Below are 24,233 nucleotides of genomic sequence, written 5' to 3' on the forward strand. Positions count from 1 at the left end.
ATCCAATAGCCAAAGCAATCTTGAAAAAGAGCAAAACTGGAGGTATCACAATCCTGGATTTCAAGATGTACTACAGAGGTATAGTAATAAAAACAGTATGGTAGTGTCACAAAATAGACACACAGATCAATAGAACAGAATACAGAGCTCAGAAATAAACCTATGCTTTTATGATCAATTAATCTATGACAGAGTGGGAAAGAGTATACAATAAGAAAAATACATTCTCTTCAATAAACAATGAGAAACTGAGAATGAAGCTGAACTATTTTCTTGCACTATGCACAAAAATGAACTGAAATGGCTTATAGACCTAAATATGGGACCTGAAAGCATAAAACTAGAAGAAGGCAAAGGCAGTAATCTCTTTGACATGAGCCATGAAAACATTTCTCTAGATATGTCTCCTTTGACAAGGGAAATAAAAACAAAATTAAAATGTTGGGACTGCACCAAAAAAAAAAAAAAAAAAGCTATTGTAGAGGAAGAGCTATTGTACAGCAGAGGAAGCCATCAACAAAACAAAAAGACAGCCTACTGAATAGGGGAAGATATTTGCAAATGATATATCTGATAATGGGTTAATATCCTAAATATATAAGTAACTTATACAATTCAATACTAAAAAATAAAACCATCCAATTAAAAAATGGGCAGGGGCCTGAAAAGGCATTTTTCCAAAGAAGACATACAGGTAGCCAACAGACACATGAAAAGATGCTCAGCATCACTCATCATCAGGGAAATGCAAATCAAAACCACAATGAGATATTACTTTACACCTTTCAGAATAGCTAAAATCAAAACCACAATAAATGACAGGTGTCAGTGAAGATGTAGAGAAAAAGGAACCCTTGCTCACTCTTGGTGTAATGTAAATTGGTGCAACAATTGTGAAAACAGTATGGGAGTTCCTCAAAAAACTAAAAATAGAATTACCACATGATCCAGTAATTCCACTATTGGGTATTTACCGAAAGAAAATGAAAACATGAATTTGAAAAGATATATGCACCCCAATGTTTCTTGCAGAATTACTTACCATCACCAAGATATAGAATCAACCCAGATGTCCATCAGTAGAGGAATGGATCAAGACGAAGTGGTGTGTATGTGTGTGTATATATATACAACATACTACTACTCAGGCATAAAAAAGAATGAAATCTTACCATTTCCAGCAACATTGATGGATGTAGAGGGTATAATGCTAAGTGAAGACAGTCAGAGAAAGGCACATAGCATATGATTTCACACATATATGGAATTTAGGAAACAAAACAAAAAAGAGAAAGACAGAAAAACAGACTTTTAAATATAGAAGGAGTGGTTGCGTAAAGGGAGGTAGGTAGGAGGGATGGGTGAAATGGGTGAAGGTGATTAAGAGTATATATATCATGATGAGCACTGGGTAATGTATAGAAGTGTTGAATCATTATATCACATACCTGAAACTAATATAACACTATATGTTAATTATGTTTGAATGCAGAATTAAAAATAATTAAAATAAAACTCTCTGGATTGCTTTGATTTCACTTTACCAATCTCTGTCCTGGACATATCCTTCTGCTTTTTTTGTACCTTTTTTATTGCTGATAATTTTTTTGGAAAAAATAATACTGATTTGAACCGACCCCATTTTTGGCAATTGTTCCTTGACAAATTTTTCTAAATCTGAATGGTTTTTCAATATTTAACCACAGATTTTTGTTTAAGTTTATTTATTTATTTTGAGAGAGAGAGCGCGCAGCACACATGCACACACACACGAGTGGGGAAGGGGCAGAGAGAGAGAGAGAGAGAGAGAGAGAGAGAGAGAGAGAGAGAATTCCAAGCAGTCTCCATGTTGTCAGTGAAGAGCTCAATGGGGGGCTCAATCTCATGAACTATGAGATCTTGACCTGAACCAAAAGCAAGAGTCAGAGACTTAACCAACTGAGCCACCCAGGTGCCCCTCATCACAGATTTTCTTAAGAGAAACTAATTGCATATAGTCTGCCAAACTGGATGTAGTCTGTTCTCATTTATTAATATCACTGTAAATAAAATTATTGAAAAACAGTGTCCTCATATCTCTCAATGTCAGGTTTCTTTTCAGGACCACTTTTACATTTTGCTTCCAGTTTATTATTGTGTAACTATTTCATCAGGTGTTTATTTGTAATCTCTCAGTCTGTAGATTTCTCTATAGAAATAGAAGAAGTCCGTTCTCCTTGCTATCACAGCTAATTCTTTTCGTAAATAATATAGATTTATAGTCTTGGTTTATAATCCAAACTTATGCCAGTTCTTTCTCTTCAGAATCTAATTCTGTTGCTTTATTGTAGTTTCATTTTGCCTTCTGAGGTACAGCTGTGTAAAAATACCTTCATGCTCAGAGGTTCCTTTTGTAATAGAAAGAAACTTTAATTACTACCAGGCTAAAGAAATCAGCCATAATTCAAAATAGCTGCACTGTTTTAGTAAGATATACATTAATTTCCCCAGTGGCTAAAAATGTTTCAAAAATATAAATGAAGTAGTTAGTCCTCGTAGGATCAAGGAAATAATGACAAAGCATTTTAATTGTTTTTTAAAAAATTCAGACTTCAGCATTCTTGTCCCCTTATTACTTCCAGTGACTTAGCTTCCTTTGGGTGCCTACCTCATGGGCAAATCTTGTGGCGATTGCAATTGTGGTTCATTTTACATCTCTCTACTTTGCATCCAAGGATTATGAAATTTAGAAATTGACTTTGACGTAATTCGGTAAGATTGGTATCATACTATGAGCTCTTTTCTTTAGTATATAAGTTTGATATCTGTTACAAACCTTCATAAGTCAGTTCAGAAAGTTTAAGAAATGGGGCAGGTGGGATGAAGTAGAATGAAGTGGAATCTGTACACCTCTCTTGTAAACTCTGGAATTATATTCATTAGGCATTATAGATCCTAAAGGAGAGACTTAGGCTCAATGATAACTCCCCCAGCTTTATATTCACCTGTAAGTATCATAAAAATACTGTTTGATAATTTTATGCAGGAAGTTGGTACTGAATAAAATCTTTTTAAGTAGATATTAGTTAGGAAGGGCTTCATTTAGGCCCTTTGGTATATTATGATGCCTAATGGTGGAATTTTCTAATAACTTGAAATGACACATTTTAGATTTCTTTTCTTTAATTTTACTTATTAAATTATTAAAATTCATATTACACAGCAATGCATGACTAAATCTCCAAAGAAATTAAAATGTTTTTGAATAAGTTGATCTATACCCAAATCTATCCACTTCTCCAGAAAAAAAAAAAAAAAAACAACATTGTTATCAGCTTGGTATGTATCCTCCAGATCTGTATTTGGCATATTTAAATATATCTGGAAAATATATGGTATTGATTTGTGTGTTAGTGTTTTATATAAATAATGTATTGTAATTGTTGATCATCTTTCAATAAAGTTTTCTAAGAGTTTTGCAGTTAGCAATTCTGGTGGAAAGGGTTTCATACCACCATTTCTATCTCGGGCACAACTGTGAAGGAGTTGAAATTTTTCTTTGGGCTCTGTTATTCTGCTCATCATCTCTCTTGTCCATCTTCATTTTTCTTTTTTTTTTCTTTTAAGTTTTTCTACTAACTCTAGTTAGTTAACATATGGTGTAATATTAGTTTCAGGTATAAGACATAGTGATTCAACACTTCCATGTAACACCCAGTGCTCATCACAAGTGCACTCCTTAATCCCCATCACCTATTTAACCCATCCCCCCACCCACCTCCTTTCCATAACCACCAGTTTGTTCTCTATAGCTAAGAGTTTGTTTCTTGGTTTGCCTCTTTCTCTTTTTTTCCCTTTTTTAATTTTATTTGTTAAATTCTACATATGAGTGAAATCATATGGTGTTTGTCTTTCTCTGACTTATTTTGCTTACAAAACGCTCTCTAGTTCTGTCCATGTCGTTGTAAACGGCAAGATTTCACTCTTTTTTATGGCTGAGTAGTATTCCAGTGTGTGTGTGTGTGTGTGTGTGTGTGTGTGTGTGTGTGTGTGTATTACATCTTCTTTATCCATTCATTAATCAATGGACATTTAGGCTGTTTCCATAATTTGGCTATTGTAAATAATGCTGCTATAAACACTGAGGTGCGTGTATCCCTTTGAATTAGTGTGTTTTTGTTTTGTTTTATTTTATTTTTGTATTATTTAGTTAAATACCTAGTACTGAGATTGCTGGATCATAGGGTAGTTCTACTTTTAACTTTTTGAGGAAACTCCACACTGTTTTCCAGAGTAACTGCACTGTCTTCATTTTTCAATCCTCCTCTCTCCTTCCTCATCCTATCACTTAGATTCTAAGAAAATATTTCTGTTCTTTGCTTTGAACTTAAGTCAACATATTACTTACAACACTACTATATTAATTCTTGGCACCAGGTATAAAATAAAAGGGTTTGTTCTAGATCAAAGAACTTCCAGTACCAAGACAATGGGGAAATTTTTTAGGGAGCATGAGGTTTCTTTTTTTGTCTCTGAAGACCCACCTATTAGCTACCTATTCGTTCTGTGAAGCCATGAAGCCAACTCAGCCCAAGAATATTTTGAAGAGAAAAGTACACATTATGGAGTCCCTGGGGGGCTCAGTCAGTTAAGCTGTCCAACTCTAGACTTCAGCCCAGGTCATGATCCCAAGATCCTGAGATCAAGCCCCACATCGGGCTCCAGGGTGGGTATGGGGCCTGCTTAGGATTTTGCTCTCCCTTTGCCCCTGCCCTGCGCACACATTCACTCTCTCTCTCTCTCTCTCTCTCTCTCTCTCTCTCTCTCTCTCTCTCTCTGAAAAAAAAAGGAAGGAAAGAAGGAAAGAGCACATTTTCTTTTTTTTTATTTTTATCTTTTTTTTAAAATATATGAAATTTAGTGTCAAATTGGTTTCCATACAACACCCAGTGCTCATCCCAAAAGATGCCCTCTTCAATACCCATTACCCACCCTCCCCTCCCTCCCACCCCCCATCAGCCCTCAGTTTGTTCTCAGTTTTTAACAGTCTCTTATGCTTTGGCTCTCTCCCACTCTAACCTCTTTTTTTTCCTTCCCCTCCCCCATGGGTTCCTATTAAGTTTCTCAGGATCCACATAAGAGTGAAAACATATGGTATCTGTCTTTCTCTATATGGCTTATTTCACTTAGCATCACACTCTCCAGTTCCGTCCACGTAGCTACAAAGGGCCATATTTCATTCTTTCTCATTGCCACATAGTACTCCATTGTGTATATAAACCACAATTTCTTTATCCATTCATTAGTTGATGGACATTTAGGCTCTTTCCATAATTTGGCTATTATTGAGAGTGCTGAAAGAGCACATTTTCAATAGGCCTTTCATTTGGTTATGGAACCACTTTTTGGAGTTCCAATTAATAATTTGAAATTATAGCCTCCTCTGCTCAGCCAGGAGCTAGGCAGTGAAGGGCTAAGAAGATTGCTCAACATTACCAAATGAAAAGGAAACAGGTTATTTACTGCAAGAATATATGCACCACTACCACTGCTATGTGGTAATAATGGTCGTAACATAGCTAAGAAACTACTGGCCCTAAAAATAAAAAAAAAAAAACTCTTGGGTTCTCGACCCCCACCTTTAGCTTTTCTGGGGCCATTTGGATCCCAAGCATGAAAAAAAAATTGACTGCTACTTATATCTGTTTCTGTGGATTTCAAATTAATCATCCTTGTGCTGTTTTTTACTTTGAAGAGTACATACCTACTTACTAAGTATCAGGCATAATAGTAGCCATTATGTATACTTCATATTTTATTAAACTCAGATTTAATAAGGTTAAGATTAGGATACACATTTTATGGGTGAAGACATTGATGTTCAAGGTTGCCTAACTCACAGGGATTATTTCATAATTCAAACTGAGATGAAGATAACTCCAATGTCCTTTCCGTTAAGCTTTGCAACTTCTTTTCCTATCCTTTTTTTTTTTTTTTTAAATATTGCATTGATTGTTTTATAAGCAGTCTTGTATAATGTTTTGGACTCTCGCTCTTAGTGTCATCTTTTTGTAAAGTTTAAAAAATAGTACTCATAATTAGGTATTTATGTAATTTGCAATCTTAGAAATTCTACCAGCCAAAACCCACTTAAAGGCTTGCTGATAGAAATTTTCTTTCACTTAAAAGCATCTGGTAGCTAAAATAAAGACCAATAGTGAGAAGCCACTTGAATAATCAAGTCTGTTCACTGTCTAAACTTGTTTCTCCATTGCAAATTCTTAGATTAATGAAAGCCTTGAGTTCTTTGAGGGATTACATAAAGTATTCCTCTGTGTCTAACAATGTCCTAGCAGCAGTGTTTTGAAGAGATATTATAATTTCCTGTTTCTGTCTGTCATTTATCTGACATTGTTTTAATGTAATGGACTCTTGTGGCTTGGGTTTTCAACTTCTTTTTGTTGTTGCAAAATCTGTTGCTACTACTTCAAATTATTTTCCTGTGAAGATACTATGTTTGCACCACGTATAATTTTTTATATATTTCACGTTGCATTTAGTGATTGATGTTTCAGAAATACAAGCAAGATATTTTGTGTCTGTGTATTTCTTGGATTGAAAGCATCTTCTAGTGTTCTCAGCTGCTCAGTTTGTTCATGGATTAAAATTTTAGGGGACAAAATTCCATAAAGCCACTGGCAATATCATTAAATCCACCACCACCTTTATAGTCAGTCTTTTCGCATGTTTCAGTTAAGGTCTCTTGTCTGAAATACTAGCCATTTTTCATTCACTGGTTGAGGCATTGTCACAATAGGTAAGCTCTTCCATTGCTAGGAATGTAAATTAACAATGCCTTTTTCTTTTTTCTTTCTTTCTTTCTTTCTTTCTTTCTTTCTTTCTTTCTTTCTTTTTTTAGAGCATCAGGGCATCGGGCCTTATTCTGTTGGAAACAATTCTTTTTGGGTCTCTGCTTCTATATTTTCCGGTAAGTAACATAATTGTATTTTAAAAGTAGCCATTTATTTTCTTTTGCTCAGGCAGTAATATAAATATAAATGAGTAATGTATTATATATGTAAACAGTTATATATATCATATATGCATACATATATATCACATATGATATATATGACTGTTAACACATATATTACTAGTTTATAATTCTTTATATACACACTTGTTTATATACACACATACATATATATAAATACATATATATGTATATATGATATATATAACTATTCACATATATATGATATATGATATATATAACTGTTCACATATATGATGTTACTTGCTTATATGTATATGTTTATGTACACATATCTTTATATTTATATAATAAATAAAGTGTAAAGTGGAGCTAATCATACTTTTGTTCTGAAATTTGTGAGTATGGGGTTAACTGCTTAAGTGAGCTAACTTGTCAAGGTATGATTGGTATGTATGCTTACCATAAACATATAAATATTGGTTTTCTTCTTCTTCCCCCTCTACTTGAATCAAACCATGAGACATACCAAAAACTTCATGCTGAAAAATTCTAAATGGTTACATAGAAAAATAAACAAAATGAATGTATGTGTGGTATTGGTGGCATAGATGATCCTAGTAGACTCTTCCTATCACACTAGTAACCTGTCTGTAACCAGAAGGTAAGTACCGATTTTACTAATTCAGTTCAACCAACTTGTATTCAGCAGTTACTACATGTCAAGTACTATGCTAATCGGGGAATATTTTGTGAGTGACAAAAATTTGATTTCTTCTCTCAGGAAGCTTACAATGTATAGAATGAGATGAGTAAGTATAGACAATTATAATTGAAAAAAAAACCAAGGTGCTGTGGAGGCAGGATGCTGTGGAGACACTTGGAAGAGACAACTAACCAGGTCTAGGGAATAAAATATCACTTGACTGAGATCTGAAAGATCAGTAGAAGTTAGAGAAGGAAAAGGTAGGGCTTCCATGGCATCATGTTCTTTTTGGTTTTCCTTTTACCTTACTAACTGCTCCATTTCAGCCTAATTTGCTAATTCTTAATCTTCTTTCCTACCTCTTGATACTTGAGTGCCTTAGAGTTCAGTCCTTATAGAGCTTTTCATAGTCTACATGCTCCCTTGGTGATCTCATCTAGCCTCAAAGTATTTAAAAATACTATTTATATACAATGACTCTCAAGTTTGTATCTCTAGCTTAAACCTTTCCCCTGAGCTCCAAACTCATATTCAACTGCTTACTCTGCAATACATTTGAGGGTCTACCAGAATTCCCTATCATGCTCTGAACTGAGATACTTGATCTCTCTCACCCCCAAAGTCAGTCTCCCTATCTCCATTGATGACAACTCTCTCCCTCTCATTACTCAGGCTAAAACTTTGGAGTCATTCTTGACAACTTTATTTTTCTTACATCCATCAGAAGTCCTTCAAAACATACCAAGAACCCAGCCACTCCCCCGTCTCAGTCACTGCTGCCATCCTGGTGTCTAAACCACTATCAGTCTCTTCCAGATTTTTGTTATAGTCTCTCCCTGGTCTCTGTGAGTCCCCATTTTACTTAAAGTAGCAGCCAAAATCCTTGGAATGGGCGACAAATTATAACATTGCCTGCTCCACTATCCCATTTTTTTTTATCCTCTGCCTTCACTCAGTGTTTATAAGGGTTCTTAATCTATTCAGGTTTTCTACTTCTTGAATTATATTTCCTCTTAAGATGGAATTTATTTGGGTATAATCATTTTAATTTTTCCATGAAATCATCTCTTTTACTGAAGTTGTCTGATTTACTAGCATGGAGTTATGCGCAGTAATTAATAGAAGCAATATAATATAAAGAGTCTTTATCATGCCTGGGACTGTAAATGGCAAGTTGTACATGGTAACATTTTGTCTTCCCTGTAGAACTACCAGAAAGATGTTTAACCAAAGTTATAGAATCACCCAATTAGGACTAAAAGACTGAAATGACTTCACTAATCTGAATAAAAATTATCTGAATATCTGCAGCTGCAGTCACCATCATCTTTTTCCTAAACCTCTGCTATTTTAAAATACATTTTCTATCCAGTAGCCAGATGAATATTTTAAAATATAACATCTAATTTTTCACTACTTTGATAGCTAGCTTCCCACTGTTCTTACAATAAAGATCAAAACCCTTGATACGGTTTATGATGTGTATAGTGTGGTGCTTGCCCACCTCCTCAGCCTCATCCAATACCATTTATCTTCTCACTTTCTGCACCCAGCTACTCTGACCTTCTTTCAGTTTATAAATGATACATAATCTCTCTCATGGTAGGTGTAATAATAGCTACCCCAAAATGGCCACCATCCTGAACCTATAAATATGTTACTTTATGTGGAAAATGGGAATTTGCAGATGTGGTTTAATAAAGGACTAAATAAAGATAAGGAGATAATCCTGGATTATCTAGATGGGCCCAAGGGTCCTCAAGGATAATGAGAAGCAGAAGAGAGAACCAAGATGGTATCATGAAAAATGATTGGACTGGCTATTGCTGCCTTTGAAGATGGATAAAAAGCCACAAGCCAAGGGATGCAGACAGCCTCTAGAAGCTGGAAAAGGCAAGGAAATAGATCCTTCCCTAGAGCCTCTTGAAGAATACCTTGATTTTATCTCTGTAAGATCCATTTTGGACTTCTGGCTTCCAGACCTGGAAGATAATGAATCTGTAGTGCTTTGGCAGGGGGGAGTTTAAATGTTTATTTATTTTTGAGAGAGAGAAAAAGATAGAGTGAGCAGCGAGGGACAGAGAGAGTGGGAGACAGAGGATCTGAAGCAGGATCCATGCTGAGAGAAGAGAGCTGGGTGTGTGATATTGGGCTTAAATTCACAAACTGCAAGATCATGACCAGAGCCAAAGTCAGACACTTAAGCGACGGAGCCACCCAGATGCCCCAAATCTGTATTGTTTTAAGCCACTAAGTTTGTGGTAATATGTTATAGCAGCAATAAGAAACTAATATGCCTCTTGTCCTAGGATGTTTTTCCTTCAATTTTGAAGAGTCTTCTCTTCCTTCCCCTACCTCCATCTCACCACTTCTTCTGCCTAATTAACAACTAGTCATTCTTCAGATTTCTGCTTCTTACTTTTTTTAGGAAAGCTTTCCTTGACCCCCCAATCGGAGTCAAATTCCTTACAATAATTTCTCATGAAATCCCACTGTCTTTCTTGACAACCCCCGTTTCAGTTTGTAAGTGTACATTCACAAGTGCAATTAATTGATTAATGTCATTTTCCTGTGCAAACTCTAGTTCTTTGAGAACAAGGAGATGCTACATTTATTTTGCTCACAGCCCAGAACCTGTCACCATATCTGAAGCATAGTATATGCAATGAATGAATGAAAAAGATTATACTTGGATGAATTTAGAACTGTACCCTAAACTAGTGGCTATTGTCCTACTGAAGTAACTTCCAAATAGAATCTGCTTGATTGTGGAGGACTCAGAATGATAATCCTTATTAATATTACTTTAGTGCTAACAGTTAGTAAAAAAACTTTTTAGGGATACCTGGGTGGCTCAGTCACTTAAGCATCCAATCCTTGATTTCAGCTGAGGTCATGATCTCAGGGTCATGGGATTGTGCCCCATGTTGGGCTTTGTGCTCAGGAGCCTGCTTAAGACCCTCTCTCTCCTTCTCCCTCTGCCCCTCCTCCCACTCACTCACACATGTGTGTGTGCTCGCTCGCTCTCTCAAAAACAAAAACCAAAAGCCAAAAGCATTCTTTAATGTTATTTTGAGATGTTAGCACAATTTGGCTTTATTTTTATTTATAAGGTTCATATTTATTCAAATGAAGTGGTTGTATTACTGAGCATAGGCCTGAAATCTATAAAGGAATTTTAAAGCCTCTTCAATGAATGAAGTACTTTATGAAGCAAGGACATTTGAAAGAATAGTAAATTTTAGGCTAATAAATGTTCAAAGGAGTTATTAAAGACCCTTTCATTGACTGGGATACAATTTTGAAAGACATCTGATGGACCCATACCTATTGATGATTATCAGATACAGAGAAAAAGAAGGGAGAAGAATGGACATTTATAAGGAATATAGGGGTGCCTGGGTGGCTCAGTTGGTTGAGCATCATCAGACTTCAGCTCAGGTCATGTCTCACAGTTCCTGAGTTCGAGCCCTTCCTCAGGCTCTCTGCTCTCAATGCGGAGCCATTTTGGATCCTCTGTCCCTCTCTCTCACTGTCCCTCCCCTGCTTGCACACATGACCTCTCTCTCTCAAAAATAAATAAACATTTTTAAAACGGGAATATAATGATAGCACTTCTGCTTGATAATTTTGATATGCCTAGGACAGAATAACAGAAAAGAAGACTTAAACAAATAAGTTTAAAGCCTCCTTTAAGAGGCTCCTTGAAGACTCAAACAAATAGTGTCCAACACCTTATGAAGATAAAAAGCTTCTGCACAGCAAAGGAAACAACCAACAAAACTAAAAGGCAACCAACGGAATGGGAAAAGATATTTGCAAATGACATATCGGACAAAGGGCTAGTATCTAAAATCTATAAAGAGCTCACCAAACTCCACACCCGAAAAACAAATAACCCAGTGAAGAAATGGGCAGAAAACATGAATAGACACTTCTCTAAAGAAGACATCCGGATGGCCAACAGGCACATGAAAAGATGTTCAGCGTCGCTCCTTATCAGGGAAATACAAATCAAAACCACACTCAGGTATCACCTCACGCCAGTCAGAGTGGCCAAAATGAACAAATCAGGAGACTATAGATGCTGGAGAGGATGTGGAGAAACGGGAACCCTCTTGCACTGTTGGTGGGAATGCAAATTGGTGCAGCCGCTCTGGAAAGCAGTGTGGAGGTTCCTCAGAAAATTAAAAATAGACCTACCCTATGACCCAGCAATAGCACTGCTAGGAATTTATCCAAGGGATACAGGAGTACTGATGCATAGGGGCACTTGTACCCCAATGTTCATAGCAGCACTCTCAACAATAGCCAAATTATGGAAAGAGCCTAAATGTCCATCAACTGATGAATGGATAAAGAAATTGTGGTATATATACACAATGGAATACTATGTGGCAATGAGAAAAAATGAAATATGGCCTTTTGTAGCAACGTGGATGGAACTGGAGAGTGTAATGCTAAGTGAAATAAGCCATACAGAGAAAGACAGATACCATATGGTTTCACTCTTATGTGGATCCTGAGAAACTTAACAGGAACCCATGGGGGAGGGGAAGAAAAAAAAAAAAAGAGGTTAGAGTGGGAGAGAGCCAAAGCATAAGAGACTGTTAAAAACTGAGAACAAACGGAGGGTTGATGGGGGGTGGGAGGGAGGGGAGGGTGGGTGATGGGTATTGAGGAGGGCACCTTTTGGGATGAGCACTGGGTGTTGTATGGAAACCAATTTGTCAATAAATTTCATATATATATATAAAAAAAAGAAACACCAAGTAACCTACTGGAAACTATAATCACAACAAAAATAGTAACATGCACCCCAAATGTTATGAGCCACGTTTTAACAAGATGTGAAAACTTTGATTCTTAACCTTAACTGCTCAAAAAAAAAAAAAAAAACAAATAGTGTCCAACAGAAACATTACAATAACTCATCGTATTGACTTCATGCTTAATTAGCTATCTATTTCATCTTCTATAACATGTATTTTTCTGTAAGTTCCCCAGTTTACATTGGGAGATATTAACATATAGTTCCCAAGTTTATACTGTGTGCCTTGGTTTCAAATAAGTTAGTGTTCATGCTCTGAAGACAGAATGGGTCAGGTTACTTAATGAACGTTTGGATAGAACATAAGACACAGGGGAAAAAAGGAGATTAAAATATACTATTGATTGAGTCTAGAAAGGAAAGTAATTTTGTTTTAGGTGAAAGAATTGGAGAGATGATGTATCGGAAATTGATAGTAAAGGTGTTGTGTTGTTTTTTTTCCTACATGGGGTGTGTATATGTGCATGGATGCACATGCATAAATCATTCTTGACAAGAGAAGTAACTTGCTTATTGGGCCAGGGCTCATTGACTTCTCTGGGTTTTACAGAAATGAAGTTTATAACTTCTGGCTAGACTTTTTGATTCAGTAAATCTAGTATAGCCCAAAGGTCTAATCATTTGATGATATAGATGTGACCTATACTTATCCTATTTGTTAAATATCTTACCTACTTTCTCTGTTCCTGGTGTGGTCTCTACCAGAATTGCTCATGAAAGTTTTGAAGGGAGTTATAGTTTATTGTTCCTTTTTTTTAAGTGTGCTTGAATAAAGGAGAGTTGTTTTCAGCAATGGGTAACTCCATGGAAGGAGGCTTTGGGTATTCACTGCTCTGCCGAGTTGTTATGCAATGAGCCTTTTCTTCTTTTTATGCTGCATATTGTTGTTCAGATTTGCAAGAATTAAGGTTATTTTTGCCTTTTCTAAGCAATCTTAGACTACAGACGATTTCATAACAATGCTTATATTGGGAAGTCCAAATTAGAGATTATCATCACTGTGCAGATGAGGACAAACCAAAATCTGACTAAATTTAGCACTGTTATAATTGGATAGCAGAGAGCAAAAGCATTTAAAACATTTTCTTACAGATTCTCAAAAGAGACTCATGATTTGAAGTCCATATATTTGTGAACAAATGATTAGTCTTCATAATCACCTAAAAACTCCAATACAATTTCTAGAGGAAAGAAATAAAAGAACTTTTAAAAATCAACTAAAGTATATTTAACCTATTAAATTACATAAAAATGACATGTCACCAATTGGTAAAACATAATAAGTGATATGGAGTCTAGAAGTTCATTTTTGACTTGAGTAAACCAACAGTTTCAGCTAATAAGGTGAATTTCTTCTGGTAATCTTGATTAGCTATTTGGTTGGCTGATGTGCCTTTTTATAAAGAACACTCATACTTGTATAAATAAATACTAATTTTCACGTTGTTTCCCTACCCCACCCCAGGCCCTATAATAAAGAGCTAAAAAATATTAGGAAAGGAAGAAATATCAGATACAACTTAGTCTTTATTCAACCTATATTTTGCAAATGAAAGGACAGGCTGAGAGAAACTATAACTTATCCAACTAAGTAGTGAGAGAGCCCAGAATAGAATCTAGTCTCCTGACTCCTTTCACTCTGTGATGCTACCTGTGGTAGCGAGTGTGAATATGTGGTTGAGATCACATTAGACCAGGTAATCAAGGACACCCATGTTCTACCTTCTGATCAGTCACCTTTCCATATTAGGTCTCCAAGGAAATAAAAGGCAAGAAGATAAAACAGGGAACCAATTTAAAATAGCTTAAGTTCTGGCTGTAAGAACCCATGTAAAACTCCTGTGAGCTTGGATGGACCATGTTATTGAACCATATGAACTTTCTGATTCTGAGACATTTGATTTACAAAAATGGCTACTTTATATTTAACCTGGCAAATAACCCTATAGACCATGTCAGTTTGGTTTCAGTGGCACAAAACCTAAGAGGGTTCAAAGATTGCTTTTTTAATTGATCACCCCAAAGACTAAAACGAAAACTCAGATTTTGTTTTCCTTCTAGTATAAAGTACACACACCATTCAAAAGCAGAGGGAAAACAAGACAGTATTGCTCTGAGCATAGAGCTTCAAAGGAGGGAAATAAAGGAGAGACAGTTGAAATCAGGGAGGGAGAGTGAGAATGTGATCATATATAGCTAGAGCAGCTGAGCATATTGTTGTTGTTAGTATTATTATTATTTCCATTATTGTTTATTTTAAAGCTCAGATTAACCTAAATAAGGCCAGTGAGAGCCCCTTGAAGCTGGCTCCTGCATTCTTTCCATATTACCCAATTATTCTGAGCCCTTTCCTCCATTATAGTGCAACAGAAAGTACTTTCCCTAGCCCAGCCCTGGAATCAGCCTTTTCACCAAGGAGCCCTGGTTGTTTTTAGGGAGAAATGTTAGCAATTCAGTACTGAGACAGATTCAGTTCCATTGTGACAAACATAGGGTACCAAGTTCCCAATTTTATAGCTAGGCCAGTGTTTCTCAAACCTCAGTTATCTAGAGGCTTTTGTAAGGAGATTTCTCCTCAGCTCAAAAATTCTATCTTTAAAACACAGTTTTTTAAGCTTATATAGACTGCATCTTACTTGCTGTCATTTAGATCCATTTGGATGGATACCAGAGAGAAAGGGAAAAAGTAAATTGGAAAGAAAGTTAAATATTCATAAGCATAGCAGTACTATCAAGAAAACACTAGTATGGGGATAGTTGTTTCATGCCAAGGTAGCTTGAAGAGTATGGGAATAGAAGACTCTTATTTATTTATTTATTTATCTTGAGAGAGAGAGTGTGTGTGCACAGACCTGAGCTGAAATCAAGAGTCTGACACTTAACCAACTGAGCCACTTCTTCGGGGAATAGAAGATTCTTAATCCCAAACTGCTAGTAAATTCCAGGAATATTGGTTAAAAATGTGGAGATTAAAAGTCAAAAACTAGACCACCTCCTTCAAGGGAGCTGGAAGAGTTTGACACTAAGACACTTTGTTGTCTCTTTTTCTTAAGTTTATTTATTTATTTTGAGAGAGAGAGAGGGAGCTGGGGAGGGGCAGAGAGAGGGAGAGAGAGAATCCCAAGCATGCTTTGCACTGTCAGCACAGAGCTCACTGTGGGGCTCGAACTTACGAACCTATGAGATCATGACCTGAGCAGAGATCAAGAGTCCAACACTTAACCGACTGAGCCACCCAGGCGCCCATTTTTTCTTTTATAGGATAGGTTAGAGGAATCGAAGACATGGTTATAAATGTCTTGGAATTCTGTGTGGTTCCACTTATCCACTTGTTGCTGTACACTTCCTTCAGCCTACCAGAGAGAAGACTGATAGTTGGAAGGTGTGGTCATCTACTTACAAAAGTCGGTAATTAATAATCTTCCTTTAGCTGAAAGAATTTTAATAAACTGAGAGCCTTAAATCATTGAGAATTGGACCCCTGGCTTTAGTTTGTCAGTGAAAAAGCAAGAGTGTTTAAATTTTTGCTAAAATAAATACCAATTAGACTGTATTCTTCTTAAAAAATACTCTGTTGATTTCGTGAAATATACTACCATTGTTTGCAAACTAAGCACAAAGAAAAAGTCACAACCAAACACAACCAAAGTTCATTATCATTCAGAAATAATCACAATGTACATTTGATCATTTAAGACATCTGTGTGTACACATTTATACACTGAAATAGAAAATGGGTGAATGGTGGAAATCAGGATACACATATATGACATTTTTAATAGAAACTTAATTGTAATCTTTATTGTTTTAACCCAAAAACTGAAGTGAAACTAAAGATATTACTGAGCTTTAGATAAATGAATCTTCACAGCAAACATTATTAGTCCTAATAGATTTCTAAAGTTAAAAAAGACTACAAAATGTTTTAAAAGTTGGGTTAATTCTTTTTCACTTATCTTATGTTTCAACTTTAAATAGTATCACTTGACTTAAGCTGGGACAGCTAAGAAATCAAATTTAAATACAGCTCCTTTTGCCTCTTCCTTCCACTTTTTGATTTTTGTTAGTTAATAATCGTTGAATTGTTAGCATTTATAACATGCATATAATATGCAGTTTTAAAACTATTATCCACATATTATTTGGTCTCAGGTCTTTATTAAATAGATTTAATATTTTCCACTAATGTCTGTAACCTGGCTTTTCATTACTCAGTTCTTTATTTTAATTTGTCCCTTGGTTTTCGTTAATAGGTTTTTCATGAAGGAAAAGCTCTATAGTTCTTGAATTTTTATATGCTTGAGAATCTCTACCCAGTGTCCTTATACATGAAGAATAACTTGCTTGAGTATAAAAATTTCAAGACACACTTTGTATTGCTCAGAACTTTACATCCATCATCTGAATATTTACAGCTCTTGAAATAGCCTGATTTCTCCCTCCTATGGATGACTTAATATTTCTGCCTACGTGCCAATAAGTCATTCTTCGGTTTTGCAATTAAATAAACTAGAAATTGCCTTGAAATTTATCATTCTGTGTTATTTTTTTGTTTCTTGGATCATAGTGTTTCTTTTCAATATATAGATGTAAGACCTCTTCTATTCCTGGAATTTAAATATATATACATTTTATTCCTGGAATTTAAATATATATACATTTAACTTGTTCCTTCTTCAGGAACAGGAATTATGTATACGTTGGATTTTCTTTTCCTTTGGTATCTATAAATGTTTCTAGTCACCTGTATATCTTTGCTCTTTTTTATTTTGCCCTGTGTGTTTCTTTTTTTTTTTTTATGTCCATTTAATTCTGAGAGAGAGAGACAGACAGAGCATGATCAGGGGAGGGGCAGAGAGAGAGAGACAGAGAGACAGAGGCAGAGGCAGAATCTAAAGCAGGTTCTAGGCTTCAAGCTGTCAGCACAGAGACTGACGCAGGGCTCGAACCCACGAACCCTGAGAGCATGACCTGAGCTGAAGTCTGACACTTAACCAACTGAGCCACCCTCAGACGCCCCTGCTTTGTGTATTTCCATCAAGCCTTTATTCTGTGACCTTTATGCTATTCTCAGGTGTGTTTATTCTGCTTGAGTGGATTCTAATATTCTTTTAACCTCTCCACTGTTATTTTCATTTTCACTTTCTCAGTTCTTCTCCAGCTTTCTTGGAGCAATTGTATCGCTTTCTCTGTTTTTCTTATCTCTTCTTTGATTCTATTGTCTTTTTCTTTAAGATTCTTCATCAGAAGGAACATATTTTTTGTAATTTCTCTGAAGCTGTGAGAATTAATTTGAACTTGTGCCAATATTCTTGGGTAACGTCACTTTTGTTGTCCATTCTTCATATGCCTTTTTCTCCATTATTTAAACAAAGAGTATGTATGTGCTGGTTCCTTTCTGATTTTATGTGTGTGTGTGTGTGTGTGTGTGTGTGTGTGCGCGCGCGCGCGTGTGGTACTTCTTTTTTATTGTGGTAAAATATACATAAATATAAACTTACCATTTTAATCATTTTCAATGTACAATTAAGTGGCATTAAGTACATTCACAGTGTTTTGCAGTTGTTACCACTATTTCCAGAACTTTTTCATCATCCCAAGTTAAATTTGTCCTTTTATGCCTGGCTTATTTCACTTAACGAAATATTTTCAGGGTTCATCCATGTTGTAGCATAAGTCAGAATTTCATTCCTTTTTATAGCTCAATAATATTCCATTGTATGTATAATACCACATTTTATTTACCATTTATCTGTTGATAGACATTGGTTGTTGCTACCTTTTGACTATTATAAATAATGCTACTATGAACATTGGCGTGTAAGTATCTGAGGCCCATCTTTCAGTGTTTTGGGTATATACCTAGGAGTGAAATTGCTGGATCATATGGTAATTCAACTCTTAAGAAACTGCCAAGCAATTTTCTAAAGCAGCTGCAGCACTTTATATTCCTACCAGCAGCTCATGAGGACCAGTTTCTCTACATACTTACCAACACTTGTTACTTTCTGTTTTTTTTTCTTTTTAATAGCCATACTAATGGGTATGAAATGGTATCTCATTGTGGTTTTGACTTGCTACTTTTCATATTTGAAGAAAGCAGTTTTTATAGGTAGCTATTTTATGAAGAATTAAATGGAGAGCAACAGAAGGAATAGATTGAAGCAGGCTACTTTTATTTTGAGATCCCATGAAGCCACAAATTTAGGTTATATTATAATCTGAGGCTTCGCATTCCTCTTTTACCACACTTTTTTAGCTCTGGATAATTTCCTTGCCTAGTGTGCTACTTAGGTACATCAACAAAGATGACATCTCCAAATCTCTCTCTCCAACCTGGGAAGACACTATGTTTCTATAGGAAAATTCACCAGTTCCCTTTTTGGCCCTCCTATGCCAAATATTCATTCTTCAGTGAATAGATCTGTTATAATTATACTTTTAAATTGTAAGCCTTTGAAGAGTAGGACCATGTCTGCTGCGTCTACTTCCTTTATCGCACATTGAAAATTGTTGAGTTTCAACATAATGCTAACTAAAGCAACTGACACACATGCACATACACCTATATAATTGTGTGCCTGTATATCTCTGTCTATCTCTGAGTTCCCTAGAGAGAGGTAAGAAGGAATCTAGACCAATAATAGAGGCTTTAATCCTAGCCTACAAAGTCTTACGTGACCTGGCCCCACTCTCTTTGACGTCATACTCCCCTCCTCTCTGCCTCTCTCACTCTGCTGCAACAGTACTGGTTTTGATGTTCTTCCTTGAGTAGGTCTGGCATGCACCTACCCTCACAGCCTTGACGTTGGCTGTTTCTTCTTCCTGGAGCAGTCTTAACTGCTTAAGTTAACTTAACCCACATATATCCCTGGGTAACTCCCCATCTTCTTTAAATCTTTGCTCAAATGTCAAGCCTTCATTGAAAGGAAGTTAAGTAACTCGTTATTTTATAATAAACAGGGAGAGGTTAACTCAAAAATTAGGACATTAAGGTGAGAATAAACCACCACAATTACAGAGAATCTCTAATGGAACCGAATGGAAACAGATTCAGCGGTGATGTGGAGGCAGAAATGTCACAGTTTGGCAGTAGACTAAGCACATAATAAATTATCCTGAAAATGCCTTAATAGCAACAAATAAGGACATGCTTGCTCTGGCAATGATAGAGATTTTGACAGTCAGATGGGTTGAGTCAAAAGATAAGAAATTGTACCTCTGCATCAATGTCATAGCTAGCATGTTGTAGCTCTCTAGTAAGAAAAAAATTATGAAAAAGGGTAAAGTATAAGTTTATTTCTAACTCCCTTGCTAGAATTTTTGGGATAATGTCTTTGCCCATGGGAAAAAGCACAGCAGAAACTCATTTTGTCTCTTTATCGATGGTTATCATTTCTCCTCTGATTATAAAAATGTATCTTAAATTTTCCTGTGCGGGCCCAAGACACATATGTAATTAACTATTTCTGAAATTTGGTAGTTTATTTTAAGTTAATAAAAAAGCCAACAAATGTATACTTTAGGGTTAGATATTAAATGTGAACCTGTGATTTAAGATAGATAACTTTAATAGTCTCTGGAAAACATTCTCATATTAACAAACTACCAATACTGTGATGTCTAAGTTTATCTCTGTAGCCTTATGCATGAATAATTTGACATAAGAAGGTAAAAATACACTTAAAGATGTTTAATAGATAATTCAGAAAATAGTTACAAACAGAAAAATAGTTGCTAGACATGACATTAGCAATGTGTCTTAAAAAATAGTTTCCCCTTCAAAGCTATTATAGGAAACAGTTGTGGAAGACTTAGACACATCATTTAAAAGAGTAGCAAGTATTTTTTTAAAAATGACAAGGAGATGACGCTTTGACATGGCAAATCATACCTTAAATGTCAGGGACTACAAAGTGTCACTGAAGAGTCACAATTCAATAAAGCAGATTTATTACTTAAAATAGCAAAACAGGAAAAAATATCAAGACATAATACTTACATAGAATCATATTAACAAAAACCTAACCTCAGAGCAGTCTCAGGCTGATATAAGTGTGATTGAAGAAATCATTTGGACCCATAGCTTCAATTAGAAAGGTCAGTGTGAACTTCTGGGATAAAGAACAGATTGCTTTCCTAAAACGTATCAGAAAATATGTCAATTTATATATTTATTTCAGTAATACATTTACCTAAAATGTATTAATTATTAATCATTATTATAATTATATTAATATAAATTATTTAAAGGAAAGGTAATTTATGATTAAATGTGTATAAATTTCCATTATTTGTCTCTCCATGAGTATTCCAAAATGAAATTTATTTTGAATGCCATCTCTAGGCTTCAGCAATAATATAAATATGATTAACTGAAACATAGACATGTTCAGATGACATTTTCATCCAAAACTTACTTTAAACTTAACTTTGACTTTCTTCATTCTTCACACTTTAATTTCTATATGAAAGTGTCCACTTTTCATCATACTTACAGAAATGTGGGAAAAAACACTTGTCCTGATCTTGATTCTTGTCCATTTCACGTCAGTCATGCCACTGAGTCCGCATGTGACCTAACACAGCCTGCATACAAGTGCTGTTGTTTATTGTGAAGAGGGTAGGAGAGGCTTTGCTGATTATATGGATTCTTTCAAAGCAGTTGCACATTTCGCCTTCCAGTATAAAGCACAGCATTTCATCAGATGCTCTAACGTAAAAGATGCTCTAAAAAAAGAAGAGGTTAAGCGCATATGGCATATGCCCGTACTTACGGAGTCACAGTGAACATCTCATATGAAGGCTTTGAGATCTGCTCTATCTTGCTCAATGTTATTACCTCCTTTTCCACATAATACCTATGAAAATATTTGTAATTAATAATATAAATCCTATAATGTATGCCTTAAAGAATACATGTTAAAAATCTCATAATGTTGTCTAAGTGTGATTCCATTTATACAGAGTGAAATTGTGTGTGTGTGTGTCTGTGTGTATAATATGAGCATATGAGGTAAACCTTAAGAAAGCTGGAAAATGACGAACACAAAATCCAGGATGATGGTTGCCAGAGAAGGGGGGGGGAAAGCATGGGATCAAAGAGGAAGAGGGGCATAAAGGAAGCTTGTAGTGAATAGTAATATTCTCTTTCTTAAACAGAGTGGTGGATAAATGGGTATGGTCATCTATTCTCTGTCTATATAAAATCACAAGAGATAGATTATAGGTAGGTGGGTAGAGAGAGAGAGATGGATGGATATGCTGTGATGGTTGGAGGTGCAGAAGATGAAGAGGATCCAGTAAAGGAGACTGGGAATAACCTAGCAGGGAAGTACGAGTAGGATCAATTGAATATACACATTACGTTTAAAGAAAGACAGAGAAAAGAGTGATTAATTCCTTTGGATGCTGCTGATTAGTCTTCTAAAATGAGGAACAAGAATTGGCTCCTGAATTGGGAATGTTGAGGTGGTACTGACCAGACCTGTTTCAGAACAGAGGTGAGTGATAAATGGAGAAGATTAAATGGAGACAGCAAGTAAAACCCTCTTTTCTTTCTACAAGTTTTACAGTAAAGAGTAGAGAATTGGAGTACTGAAGGAAGTTGTAGGTCAAGAGACTTTTTTTCTTAAATGAGCTAAATTACATTCTTGCAGAGCTATGGAATGATCCCATAGAGATGGAAAATGATGGTGCAGGAGAGAAGTGAATATTGTCATAAAGGAAGCCCTTAAATAGTCCTTAAATACGGTATCCAATAAGTGGAGAGTTTGAACTTAGATCAGAACACATCTAGTTCACTCATTGTGTTGGTAAAAAAAAAAAAAAGGAGGTACTAAGACTTCTCTTTATAAATACCAAATGAAAGCCTGGGGTCAGGGCAAAAATTAGAACTTGGGTCCTCTCTGAGAATGTGTAAATTTTGGCTGTTTCTCTCATTTTCCTGTTGTTCAGGACTTCGCACTAGATTCAGACAGTATCTCAGTGCAGTTGGTTGGGAGCCCTTATGAATAAACTGCAACTTTCTAATAACTGACAGTGATTTTTCAGATTTTGGGATAACTATTCCACAGTATACAGTGGTCTGGATCATGTATCTCCTCCGGACAATTGTGCGTTCTATGGCCAAATGACTGTCTCTGATAGAATAGTGACTAAGATGATGATTACTATCCTTCAAGTCCTAGTCAGTCCAGATTCAGGCACGCTTGTGTCCGTGTATTCTTCAGACACTGTCACCGTACCAGTCATACAGTCACTGGGGCTATTTCTGCCATCATAAAGCAAATGAAAGATTTGATAATTACCTACTCTGGACAGACAGTACAGATCTTCAGGACTAACACGGAATTGATCTGTGATATAAGCTCAGACAGAATTTTAATTAAAAAATTTAAGCTACAAAAATGGATTACACACCTAATAACCTAGACTTTTTGGCAACTGCTGACAATATTGAGTAGTACTGGAATTATTTTGCCTTCACTTGGTCAACATTTTGCCCTTTTATTTCACCTTCTTGTCCTACTCTGTTTAAATAGAATGTTGAAAGTCAAAGCTGAATGCTCAATGTTGGCAAATTGTACAATTTTCAGGTAATGTTTAAATGGCATTTTTTTTCACCTTGGGAATCTTGGCTTCAAGGAAGTCTCACTTTTTGCTTTCAGTGTCTTCTCAGTTTTTCCTTAGAAAATTATATTTTATTTCTGCCCCTTTGCATTTGAAAGAAATGAAGCCATGATTCTGTCCTGAAAAAAAGTCATATGGTGATGTTCTGAAAACAGTGAGAAATGAAGTCCTGCCTTCAGAGTCCTGGACTTCAGGGAGGAGGTGCAAAAAGAGAAAGGGGTGCTTGGGTAGTTCAGTCAGTTGTGCGTCCAACTCTTGATTTCAACTCAGGTCATGATCCCGGGGCCATGGGATCAAGCCCCACGTGGGGCTCTGTGCTGAGCTTGGGACCTGCTTAAGATTCTCTCTCCATTTGCCCCTCTCTCCTTCTCACTCTCTCTCTCTCTCGAAAATAAAAAAAAAAAGAAATTAAGAGAAAGGGAGAGAAGAAGGAGATTATCTCTCTCATTAACACTGTTAATGAATTTAGGGAAAAAGTACTACAGAATAAGTATTACACCATCATTTCTCTACTGCAGTATTGCTGTATTATGTTTGGTTTTATAGTTGAGTTCCTGGGTTTCCCTCTCCATTATAAACAACAAGATAATGATATGAGAGCTGACATTTATTTTGTGATTCTCCATATCAATGTCTGAAGTACTTTGTATGTGTTATCTTATATCTTATACATCTTTGCCTTCTCTACTCTATACTCTTCTCTATAATGTCTGGCATATAGTAAGAATCCAATGAATATTTTTCTAGTTTCCTGTAAACAAGGCATTAGATATGCCAACAATGCAGAGCATCTGCATAATAAAAAGGTTGCTACCTGGTATTATGATATAAAAAGCTCTGATAAAACCCTGTTATAGAACCCTGTCTTCATGGTTGACATGCTAACAAAATTAGCATTGTTACTTAACTTTAATTGCTATAACTTAAATTAAGTTATAGCAATTGTTTCCTGATAAATTTAATATACTAGCTGGTAAACACCTTATCTCTTGTATACTTATCTGATCAATATTAGGCTTTATAGTATAGTGGTGAAGAGCATGGACTGTGGAGCCACTGTAACTGACACTTATTAGCTGTGTGACCTTAGT

General features: G+C 35.7%; 1 protein-coding gene across 1 annotated transcript in view; it reads left to right on the plus strand.

Annotated features, from left to right (window-relative positions):
• Positions 1 to 24,233, plus strand: part of GPR158 (G protein-coupled receptor 158) — a 425,314-nt gene that overhangs the window by 284,869 nt on the left and 116,212 nt on the right. The window contains 1 exon segment of the mRNA XM_030322366.1: positions 6,899 to 6,967. Within this exon segment, the coding sequence (XP_030178226.1) occupies positions 6,899 to 6,967 (69 nt within the window).

The sequence above is a fragment of the Lynx canadensis genome, chromosome B4 (genome assembly GCF_007474595.2).
Source record: "Lynx canadensis isolate LIC74 chromosome B4, mLynCan4.pri.v2, whole genome shotgun sequence".
In the NCBI taxonomy this organism is placed as follows: Eukaryota; Metazoa; Chordata; class Mammalia; order Carnivora; family Felidae; genus Lynx; species Lynx canadensis.